We start from the raw sequence: 12,562 nt of genomic DNA, 5'->3' as shown, positions 1-12,562 counted from the left end.
GTTTACAAACGAGGCCACCAAAGAGGTTATTTTAGAAAGGATGAGTCGTCTACAGTATGTGGAGGAATACAAGAAAGTATTCCTGCAGAGGGACAGGACGAAGGAGGAGAGAGCCAGGGCAGCAGAGGCGAGGAAGAAGCACAGGGAGAGAGGAGTTAACCAGGAAATCGCAACCCCCAACACAACAGTTCCAGAGACATGAGGGGGGAACCCACAACCAGCATCCCAGCAACACCAGAGGGGAGGGCAACACCACCACCCCCCTCTGCATAGAAACCCTCCCTTCCCCTCACCCTACCTGCCCCTCACCCAAATGCTCACCCAACCCTCCCTCCCCCCCACCCCATTCTGAACCTATCACCCCTCCCTCATTCCCACCATGTCCCCTCTCCCCCTGTCCCCCCCTCCCTCTTCATCCCATACCCTCCCTATCCCTCCTCCCTCTCATAACGTATCCTTCATGTCCAGCCCTTTCTCCTTAACCAACACCCTACCTGTCCCCACTTCCCTTGCACCCCCACCCCCACCCCAAAACTCTCTTGGACCCTGCAAACCACCTCAGAGATCTTTTCACCCAGGGAACAGCTTTCCCCACCAGCAGAATGCTCACCAAGAAGGGGACTAGAAAATAAACAGAAGAAAGTGAGCTTCAAGGCAATGTACACTATCATAGATGGGATTACAAATAAAGCAAATGAGCTTGGAGAATGGGTACTAGAGGAAAACCCAGACATAATAGCCCTCACAGAAACAAAGCTAAAGAAAACGATAACAAATGCAGTGTTCAAACAGGACTATTATGTTGTGAAGAAAGAGAGGGAAGGAAGAGGTGGTGGTGGTGTAGCTCTGCTGGTAAGAAATGGCTGGGATTTTGAGAAGATGGTTATTCAGGGCTGTGAAGGTTTCAGTGACTACATATCAGGCAACATAGCAACTGAAGGACAGAAAATTATAGTAGTAGTCATATATAACCCCCCACCGAACGACAGAAGACCCAGACAGGAATATGATAGAAACAACATGGCCACCATCAATATAATAGAGAGAGGAGCTTCTGTGGCTAACAGGAACGCATCCAGACTACTAATTATGGGAGACTTTAACCATGGGAAGATAGATTGGGTGAACAGAGACCCACATGGAGCACCAGACACATGGAGAGCTAAGCTGTTGGACGTGGCAACAAGAAACTTTCTAAGTCAACACGTCAAAGGACCAACAAGAATGAGAGGAGAAGACGAACCAGCCTTGCTTGATCTGATATTTACCCTATATGAGTCGGATATAAGGGAAGTTAAGTTGGAAGCTCCTCTGGGAATGAGTGATCATAGTGTATTGAGCTTTGAATACCTTGTTGAGCCAGGAATTATCTCCCCCAAAAATGAACTGGGAAACAAAGGGCTGGCGTACCGATAAGGAAACTATGAGGAGATGAATAAATACCTTAGGGATATACAATGGGACACAGAACTCAGAACCAAGTCCGTACAAGACATGATGAACTATGTCACCCAAGTGTCAGAAGGCTGTAAGCAGGTTTGTCCCGGCCCGACAGAAAAAAAAAGAGAAGCAAATGAAGAATCCATGGTTTACTAGGGAATGTATGAAAGCAAAGGAGCTGAACAAAAAAGCATGGAGGAACTTCCGTAACAACAGAACACCTGAAAGTAGAGAGAGATACCAGAGAACCAGGAACGAGTATGTTAGTGTGAGAAGAGCAGCTGAGAAAAGGTATGAAAATGATATAGCTAACAAAGCCAAGACCGATCCAAAACTATTACACAGTCACATCAGGAGGAAGACAACAGTGAAGGAACAGGTGATGAAACTTAGGATGGGTGAGGACAGGTACACAGAGAATGACAAAGAAGTGTGTGAGGAACTCAACAAAAGGTTCCAGGAGGTCTTTACAATAGAACAAGGAGAAGTCATGGCGCTAGGAGAGGTGGCAGCAAACCAGGCGACCTGGGAAAGGTTCGAAATTACAAGAGATGAGGTCAAGAAGCACCTATTGGAGTTGGACGTGAGAAAAGCTGTTGGGCCGGACGGAATCTCACCATGGGTATTGAAAGAGTGTGCAGGAGCACTTTGTTTGCCACTTTCCATAGTGTATAGTAGGTCACTGAAAACGGGAGACCTACCAGAAATATGGAAGACGGCTAATGTAGTCCCAATATCCAAAAAGGGTGACAGACAAGAGGCAATGAACTACAGGCCAGTGTCCTTGACTTGTATACCATGCAAGATGATGGAGAAGATTGTGAGAAAAAACCTAGTAACACATCTGGAGAGACGAGACTTCGTGACAACCCATCAACATGGGTTCAGGGAGGGTACATCTTGCCTTACAGGCTTAATAGAATTCTACGATCAGGTGACAAAGATTAAGCAAGAAAGAGAAGGATAGGCGGACTGCACTTTTTGTTTGACTGTCGGAAAGTCTTTGACACACTACCCCTTAAAAGGCTGATGCATAAGCTGGAGAAACAGGCAGGAGTAACTGGTAGGGCGCTCCAGTGGATAAGGGAGTACCTAAGCAATAGGAAACAGAGAGTTACAGTGAGAGGTGAGACCTCAGATTGGCGTGAAGTCACCAGTGGAGTCCCACAGGGATCTGTACTCGGACCTATCCTGTTTCTGATATACGTAAATAATCTCCCAGAGGGTATAGATTCATTTCTCTCAATGTTTACTGACGACGCCAAAATTATGAGAAGGATTAAAACAGAGGAGGACAGCTTGAGGCTTCAAGAAAACCTGGACAAGCTGTAGGAATGGTCGAACAAATGGTTGTTAGAGTTTAACCCAAGCAAATGTAAAGTAATGAAGATAGGGGTAGGAAGCAGGAGACCATATACAAGGTATCATTTGGGAGATGAAATACTTCAGGAGTCAGAGAGAGAGAAAGACCTGGGGGTTTATATAACGCCAGACCTGTCCCCTGAAGCTCATATCAAGAGAATAACATCAGCGGCATATGCCAGGTTGGCTAACATAAGAACGGCCTTTAGAAAGTTGTGCAAGGAATCTTTCAGAACATTATATACCACATATGTCAGACCAATCCTAGAGTATGCGGCTCCAGCATGGAGTCCATATCTAGTCAAGCATAAGACTAAACTGGAAAAGGTTCAACGGTTTGCCACCAGACTAGTACCCGAGCTGAGAGGTATGAGCTACGAGGAGAGACTACGGGAATTAAACCTCACTTCGTTGGAAGACAGAAGAGTTAGGGGGGACATGATCACCACATTCAAGATTCTCAAGGGAATCGACAGGGTAGATAAAGACAGGTTATTTAACACAAGGGGCATAGACACTAGGGGACACAGGTGGAAACTGAGTGCCCAAATGAGCCACAGAAATATTAGAAAGAACTTTTTTAGTGTCAGAGTGGTTGACAAATGGAATGCATTAGGAAGTGATGTGGTGGAGGCTGACTCCATACACAGTTTGAAGTGTAGATATGATAGAGCCCAATAGGCTCAGGAATCTGTACACCTGTTGATTGACGGTTGAGAGGCGAGACCAAAGAGCCAGAGCTCAACCCCCACAAGCACAACTAGGTGAGTACAATTAGGTGAGTACCCATCTCCTCGGCGTCCCAACCATTCCAAACGCCACCGTCCCCTCGTCCTCCCCACCATTCCCCACTCCACCATCCCCTCTTCCTTCCCACCATGCCCCACTCCCCTTTCCCTTTGTTCTCCCCACCATTCTCCATTCCCCCATCCACTCGTCCCCACTATCCCAAACTCCCCCGTCCCCTCGGGATCCCCACCATTCCCCACTCCCTCGACCGATGCCTTCCCAAATGGTCTGATGTTCCCATCAGAAAATTAGGAACATCATGTGATCTGATGTTCCCATTACTGAAATATAAGAAAAACAGTTAAAAAATGAAATGAAAATATGAAAAAACTATCTCACGAAATGAACAGTATGGTAAACAACACAGCTCAATTCCAATGCAATTCACACAAAATAATTAATTCAAAATGAAAATAAATCAAAATCTATGCAAATTCAATTTATCAATATAATCAGAAACATTGAAATGTAATTTTAACATATTTAGTAAAGCATGTGTTTCTCTTACATGCAACAGATGGCACTGTTTTTCAAGAACAGCATGGTTTTACCTGTCACATGTGTGGCATCTATACTTATACTTATGAAATGAACGGTATGGTAAACAACACAGCTCAATTCCAACACAACGTCACACAAAATAATTCAATAAAAAATAAAATCAAACAAAATCTATGAAAATAAAATTTATCATTGGAACCGGAAACATTGAAATGGAATTCGTGACATATTTAGTATAGTATGCATGTTGCTATTATGTGCAACAGATGGCACTGTTTTACAAAAACGCATGTTTTTACCTGTCAGAGGGGGTGACATCTATATTGTAGATATATGTTGTGACGATAATCTCTTTCAAGAGAGATTGAGCCTGCTCTTCCCTACAGCATTTACGTCATTCAAGTACAAGATAGTATATTGAAGATACGTCCGTTTGGTATCGCCAAACGTTTTGCCCAGGAAGCAAAGTGTACCTTGCACCACCAGACACACTGGCTTCCGCCCGCCGTCAAACCAGCAAACTACTCATTCTCCGCCTGCCTGTTCCTGATTGGCTGGTGTGTCGCCGCACCTGCACTCACGCCACTACCTGAGTCGACGTCTGGGCCAGCACACGCCGTACTCCTCAGAATATCTCTGTGCTCCTTGGAGTTGACATCTCTCTATAGTAGACAAACAAAGCTCTGGCTGTCGTGTACTAAAGGAGGTAGCAGCTTAAAGCCAGTATTCTCAGCACCTGACCTGATTTATATTACTATCACTATTACCTGCTCTTTATTGTCTTAGAGTAAATTTTTACTGCCATTAATTATTCATGTTATTTTGTTTGTTGACTTGTTATGAATTTTACGTAAGCCAAGAGATTGTCTTTATTCATATCTTGTTTTCTAGAGTAATTCAAATTTCATTGTTTATACTTTGTGTTTTGTGTGTCTTCCCATTACCTTACCACAGACAAACGGGCAAACAATCATCTTTTTTTTTATGTAATGTGACGAGGCCCTGCCCCCAGCTATTGAAACAGCCGAACATCAACACTCCAACGCTTTACCGTCACAATGTAAAGACGTGCCTATTCGAATACAACTTTGTGTCAAAATTTCAAAGCAAGCGGTGAAGAACTTTCAGAGATTACAGCGTTTGTTGCTTTTATGTCAAACAGATGGCGCTGTTTTTAAAAAAAAAGCATGTTTTTTCCGGTCACAGGTGAGGCATGAATACAGTAGATATATAAAAAGACGCGTCTATTCGAATGCAACGTTGTGTCCAAATTTCAAAGCAATCGGTAAAGACGTTTCGAAGATTTCCCTCACATAAAAAACACATGAAAAACACAGTTTTTCAAATGAAGCATGTTTTTCATATCACAATCGTGAAATCTATATAATATGTATATACAAACCTGCTCGGATGCGAATGGAACGTCGTGTGAAAATTTTAAAGCAATCGGTGAAGAACATTCAGAGATTAGCAATTTTGAATAAACGAACATTTACATATATATATATATATATATATATATATATATATATATATATATATATATATATATATATATATATATATATATATATAATGTCGTACCTAGTAGCCAGAACTCACTTCTCAGCCTACTATGCAAGGCCCGATTTGCCTAATAAGCCAAGTTTTCCTGAATTAATATATTTTTTCTAATTTTTTTCTTATGAAATGATAAAGCTACCCATTTCATTACGTATGAGGTCAATTTTTTGTTATAATAGATAAAATTAACATAGATATATGACCGAACCTAACCAACCCTACCTAACCTAACCTATCTTTATAGGTTAGGTTAGGTTAGGTAGCCGAAAAAGTTAGGTTAGGTTTGGTTAGGTATGTTAGGTAGTCGAAAAAAAATTAATTCATGGAAACTTATATATATATATATGTCGTACCTAGTAGCCAGAACGCACTTCTCGGCCTACTATGCAAGGCCCGATTTGCCTAATAAGCCAAGTTTTCCTGAATTATTATATTTTCTCAATTGTTTTTCTTATGAGATGATAAAGCTACCCATTTCATTATGTATGAGGTCAATATTTTTTTATTGGAGTTAAAATTAACGTAGATATATGACCAAACCTAACCAACCCTACCTAACCTAACCTAACCTATCTTTTTAGGTTAGGTTAGGTTAGGTAGCCGAAAAAGTTAGGTTAGGCTTGGTTAGGTAGGTTAGGTAGTCGAAAAACTATTAATTCATGAAAACTTGGCTTATTAGGCAAATCGGGCCTTGCATATTAGGCAGAGAAGTGCGTTCTGGCTATTAGGTACGACATATATATATATATATATTATATATATATATATATATATATATATATATATATATATATATATATATATATATATATATATATATATATATATATATATATATATATATATATGTCGTACCTAATAGCCAGAATGCACTTCTCAGCCTACTATGTAAGGCCCGATTTGCCTAATAAGCCAAGTTTTCCTGAATTAATATATTTTCTATAATTTTTTTCTTGTGAAATGATAAAGCTATCCATTTCATTATGTATGAGGTCAATTTTTTTTATTACAGTTAAAATTAATGTAGATATATGACCGAACCTAACCAACCCTACCTAACCTAACCTAACCTAACTTTTTCGGCTACCTAACCTAACCTATAAACATAGGTTAGGTTAGGTTAGGTAGGGTTGGTTAGGTTCGGCCATATATCTACATTAATTTTAACTGTAATAAAAAAAAATTGACCTCATAGGTAAATTAGGTAGCCGAAAAAGTTAGGTTAGGTTAGGTTAGGTAGTCGAAAAACAATTATTTCATGAAAACTTGGCTTATTAGGCAAATTGGGCCTTGCATAGTAGGCTGAGAAGTGCGTTCTGGCTACTAGGTACGACATATATATATATATATTTATTTATTTATTTATACTAGGTATGTTGTACCTAGTAGCCAGAATGCCGTTCTTGACCTACTATGCAAGGCCCGATTTGCGTAATAAGCCAAGTTTTCCAGAAGTTCAATATTTTTCTCATTTTTTCTTATGAAATGATAAAGCTATTCATTTCATTATGTATGAGCTAATTTTTTTTAAATTTTAGTTAAAACTAACGTATATATATATATGGCAGAACCTAACGAAACCTACCTAACCTATCTTAACCTAACCTAAACTAACATAACTAAATCAATAATTTATGTTCTGAATATAATATGATAATAATATTTAAAATAAACAAATAGGAAACAAACGAACAAATCCACAAGGGCCGTGACGATGATTCAAACCTGCCTCTGGGAGCATCCCAGACACTGCCCTAATCGACTGAGCTACGACAGGGTAAAAGAGTTGAAACCGATGTTCTACTGAACTTACTGGATCCCGTAGCCTCTCTGAGGTACAAACCAGGATTTTACACAGCTCCCCCCTGCACCCGAGCTATGTCAATAGTTCGGGTGTCCAGGGGGGAGTTGTGTAAAATCCTGGTTTGTGCCTCGGAGAGGCTACGGGATCCAGTAAGTTCAGTAGAACTTCGGTTTCAACTCTTTTTCCCTGTCGTAGCTCAGTCGATTAAGACAGTGTGAGATTTTTTTCTACGCCTTCCTCCCTTACGAGGTGGACCTCAAGCATAAAGAACTGCACACTGTAGATGCTTCTACTGCAGGCAGGGGGCCCATTAGAAAAAGGAAAAGTGGGAGCAAACCACCAGGCCTCCACCACTAGGGTGAAAACCTCTCCACATAGGCCGCTGGTTCCTCCTAGTTAAACAGGACGTTAAAACCAATAAAAGGTAACCGACGGGTTCTCACAATCAAATATTTGTATTTGATGTGGTGCTATGAATTGGAATTCGAATTCCCATGAACAGCCGTCATTAAAAGAATGTGGCATTGCACAATCGTATAAAGCAGAACATAGGTGGAAAAGAATGGTTGAAGGGTTGACATCAAAGACCGTTTTCTATAAAATAAATAATTTATTAAACAACAAGAGACTAAACTACTACAACATCGAGTTTACGTTACGTTAATGTCCATCCAGTGGCACTATAACAAACAGCTAAAATGGCAATGACTCCGGTCCATTGCTGAGCGGCTGCATACCCTGTTTTCCGAATAAGGAGAACATCCGCTGCGAGCCAGTCCTCAGGGACTGACCACGACTCTCATATACGGTTATACAGATTCAGTAAATACCAAAACGCGCATTGATGGCGAAGCATCTCATAATGAATATCATCTGAGCCCGTTACCATAGAACCGCAGTGAACCAGGGCGGACTGAAGTTTGGAAAGAGAGAAGGGATGGTTATAAGGAGGTCGGAGATGAGTGAGGAAATCTAAGGGATGCCCTTACTCGGTGCTCTCTCTCCATCACCCGGTGTTCTCCCTCCCTTACTCGGTGCTCTCTCTCCATCACCCGGTGCTCTCCCTCCCTTACTCGGTGCTCTCTCTCCATCACCCGGTGCTCTCCTTCCCTTACTCGGTGCTCTCTCTCCATCACCCGGTGCTCTCCCTCCCTTACTCGGTGCTCTCTCTCCATCACCCGGTGCTCTCCTTCCCTTACTCGGTGCTCTCTCTCCATCACCCGGTGCTCTCCCTCCCTTACTCGGTGCTCTCCCTCCATTACTCGGTGCTCTCCCTCCCTTACTCGGTGCTCTCCCTCCATTACTCGGTGCTCTCCCTCATTACTCGGTGCTCTCCCTCCCTTACTCATTGCTCTCCCTCCCTTACCCGGTGCTCTCCATCCATTACCCGGTGCTCTCTCTCCCTTACTCGGTGCTCTCCCTCCATTACCCGGTGCTCTCCCTCCCTTACTCAGTGCTCTCCCTCCCTTACTCGGTGCTCTCCCTCCCTTACTTGGTGCTCTCCCTTTATTACCCGGTGCTCTCCATCCATTACCCGGTGCTCTCTCTCCCTTACTCGGTGCTCTCCCTCCATTACCCGGTGCTCTCCCTCCCTTACTCGGTGCTCTCCCTCCCTTACTTGGTGCTCTCCCTTTATTACCCGGTGCTCTCCATCCATTACCCGGTGCTCTCCCTCCCTTACTCAGTGCTCTCCCTCCCTTACCCGGTGCTCTCTCTCCCTTACTCGGTGCTCTCCCTCACTTACTCGGTGCTCTCCCTCCATCACCCGTGCTCTCTCTCCTTAGGTGGTACTCCCTCACCTCAGGGTTTCCCTGACGCAGGCTTTGGTGTAGGTGAGTCTGGCCATGTGGTGCGAGGTGAGGGGCTGGCAGCCGTCCCCAAGCACCTGGTCCAACTCCTGCTGTAGACACGTCTGCTTCTCCGGGCTTCGGGCCAGGTTGTACATGGTAAACGCCGCAGTCGACGATGTCTACAGAAAAAAAGTTAGAAGCGAAATTGTAATTAAATTGTTTTCATAAATGTAATAATGGATGTCATTCCAAAATAAAATCATATTACCGTAATGAATCAATGACAAAATCAGTGGGAGCCATCCCAGCAAACATAAAACGTGTTGAAACCTCCACTAACGTTTCCATTGGGTATGAGAAAGAAAAGTTTCAAGTATAGGTCAACAGGCACATGAGCAACTTTTAACCCAAGATTGTCATAGTTGTACTCATAGTTGTACTCCCATAGTTGTAGGTCAGCACAACTTGATGAGCACAAGTAGGTGAGTACATCTAGGTAAGTACAACTTGTTGACTCTCACCAAGAAAAATAAAAGGAGACATGGTAACCGCCTACAAAATTCTCTGGGGATTTGACAGGGTAAATAAAGACAAACACTTTAGCACAGGTGAAACACGAACAAGGGGACACAGGTGGAAACTTATTACCCAAATGAGCCATAAAGACATTAGAATTTTTTTCAGTGTCAGGTAGTTAACAAATGGAATGCATCAAGCCACAGTGTGATGGATGCAGACTCCATACACAGTTTCAAATGAAGATTTGATAGAGCTTAATAGGCTCAGGAATCTCTATACCAGCTGATTGACGTTTGAGCCACACCTACACCACGTCAACACCCACACCACATCCACACCACTGCCACACCCACACCCAAACCCACACCAAACCTACACCATACTGCCACACCCATATGTTACCACCAAACCCACACCTGACCGCCACACCCACACCATACCGCCACACTCACACCACACCGATACCATACTGCCACACTCACACCATACCGTCACACCACGCCATACTGCCACACCCATGCCATATTGCCACACTATACTGCTACAATATACTGCCACACCTTTGCCATACTACCACACCGCCACACCTTCGCCATACTGCCACACCTTCGCCATACCACCACACCTTCGCCATACCGCCATACCTTCGCCATACTGCCACACCTTCACCATATCATTACACCTTCGCCATACCACCACACCTTCGTCATACCGCCACACCTTCGCCATACCGCCACACCTTCGCCATACCGCCACACCTTCGCCATACTGCCACACCTTCGCCATACCGCCACACCTTCACCATACCGCCACACCTTCGATTACCGCCACACCTTCACCATACCGCCACACCTTCGCCATACCGCCACACCTTCACCATACCACCACACCTTCGCCATACTGCCACACCTTCGCCATACCACCACACCTTCGCCATACTGCCACACCTTCGCCATACTGCCACACCTTCACCTTACTGCCACACCTTTGCCATACCGCCACACCTTCGCCATACCGCCACACCTTTGCCTTACCGCCACACCTTCACCATACCGCCACACCTTCACCATACCGCCACACCTTCACCATACCACCATACCTTCGCCATACTGCCACACCTTCGCCATACCGCCACACCTTCACCATACCGCCACACCTTCGCCACACCGCCACACCTTTGCCATACCTTCGCCTTTCCGCCACACCGTACTGTCTGTTGGAAATTTCCGACACCCCAAATACTAACCCCTAGTACGATAAGATAAATTTATTGTGCTAGGAAATCAAATTTACTAACCCTACTAACAAGTAGAGTAGTGCAACCAAATTACCACTAATATCAATGCCGTTGTTACATCAGCTTCCCAGTTTCTTTAACTTTATATAAATCGAATTAAACCCAGTCTAACCTTCGTTAAATTTACAAGGTAAAATTGATTGGAAATTGATTTAATTCATTAGAGCAAATTATATCCCTGTTTCTAGATAAAGTTTTCCACTGCTGCATCCCACTGATTACAGCTGGGTTAAAGTCACGAACGGAATATTATCTATATATTCGTTGTTAATCTAACGACACTTCGGTTCAATAATACATACAGCGAAAAATCGTCTGTTAATACCTGGAGTGCGTTTTTATGACTTTACATAACGACGGCAATGCTTTAATCAGATAGTAAACCAGAATAAAATATCGTGACTTATATGCGTGTTCATGCACAGTGAGGGAACCAGGTGGTGCGTGCGTCACTGGCCACTTGCCTAGAGACTTGGCTGAGGAGAAAACATCTTTGATCGGTGTCCCGGAGCTCGCCATTATCATCGCCTATTATACGGATCATCCGAGCATTATCGGATCCCAGACTTTGCTGCCAGCTTCATCTGTTATTGAGGACACAACGTCCGGTTGGATGAGTAACCCTTTTTCATGTTTTATGACCATAATCCCGTGTTATAGGTTGTCCAATCGTTAAGACGCTAGATCATCAAAAAACACCAGTAAATGTGTTTCCCCTAATCAGTCAACCCCGTTTCAATGGATGTTAATGGATACACTCGTAGTCATTAAGAAATTACATAATGTTAATTTCACAGAGTGGAGTTTATCTACGAGGGAGGATCGCCTTTTCCAGTGAATCACATGCTTACCAAGTCAACACGCCCAGACAAGATCAAACTGGTTACGGAAGGCTGTTTGACGCATTCCTCATTAAGTGGCCATTAGATTAGTTTATTAAAAGTTGTTCAAAGTCAAAGAATATTTTTTGACTAGTTGTATATGGAAAGGGCTACAAGTGTTCCAAGTTTCAGTACTGCAGCCTAAATAGAAAGGAGATTAAATTTGTTTGTTTTTTCAACGAATATTACACATTTTCAAGTGTGTATATGCAACCACACGTTTTATATATAACCATTCTAGGGCACTTTTCTGACATATTAGAATATAATAAAGGATCTGAAGATAGGGATTTTCCAAAACATGTTTAGTTTTCCTAATACAAATAGTCAAAGTCCCCCCCAAAAAATATGCAAATGTTACATGTTTATTGCTATTATAAAATCAATAAACGAACTTAGAAAAAAATGCTTATACAGGTTTGTAGAGACATAAACTTTTCATATAAGGGGAAATTTTCATGTAAATTGAATAAAAAATGAAAGAGTTATATGAACGTTTATGTTACAGGAAATAAAGAAGTCTAAGGTGCTGCCATCTGTTGCTGAGGTTGACATCAACCAATTTCCTCCAAAATTGTCACCCTTTCAGATAGGCTTACGTGCAGTCAGGTGTATA

The 12,562-nt window shown here is 42.8% G+C and overlaps 1 protein-coding gene across 4 annotated transcripts in view; it reads right to left on the bottom strand.

Moving 5' to 3' along the window:
- Positions 1–12,562, bottom strand: part of LOC138370361 (probable cytochrome P450 49a1) — a 150,180-nt gene that overhangs the window by 15,697 nt on the left and 121,921 nt on the right. For all 4 annotated transcript variants that reach the window (XM_069334717.1, XM_069334718.1, XM_069334716.1 and 1 more), the window contains one exon: positions 9,259–9,428. In XM_069334717.1, coding sequence (XP_069190818.1) covers positions 9,259–9,428 — 170 coding nt within the window. The remainder of the gene's footprint in view (positions 1–9,258; positions 9,429–12,562) is intronic.

This window comes from Procambarus clarkii, chromosome 31 (genome assembly GCF_040958095.1).
Source record: "Procambarus clarkii isolate CNS0578487 chromosome 31, FALCON_Pclarkii_2.0, whole genome shotgun sequence".
NCBI lineage: Eukaryota > Metazoa > Arthropoda > Malacostraca > Decapoda > Cambaridae > Procambarus > Procambarus clarkii.
Note: the sequence above shows the minus strand (reverse complement) of the source record. Positions and strands in the feature narration are given on the sequence as shown.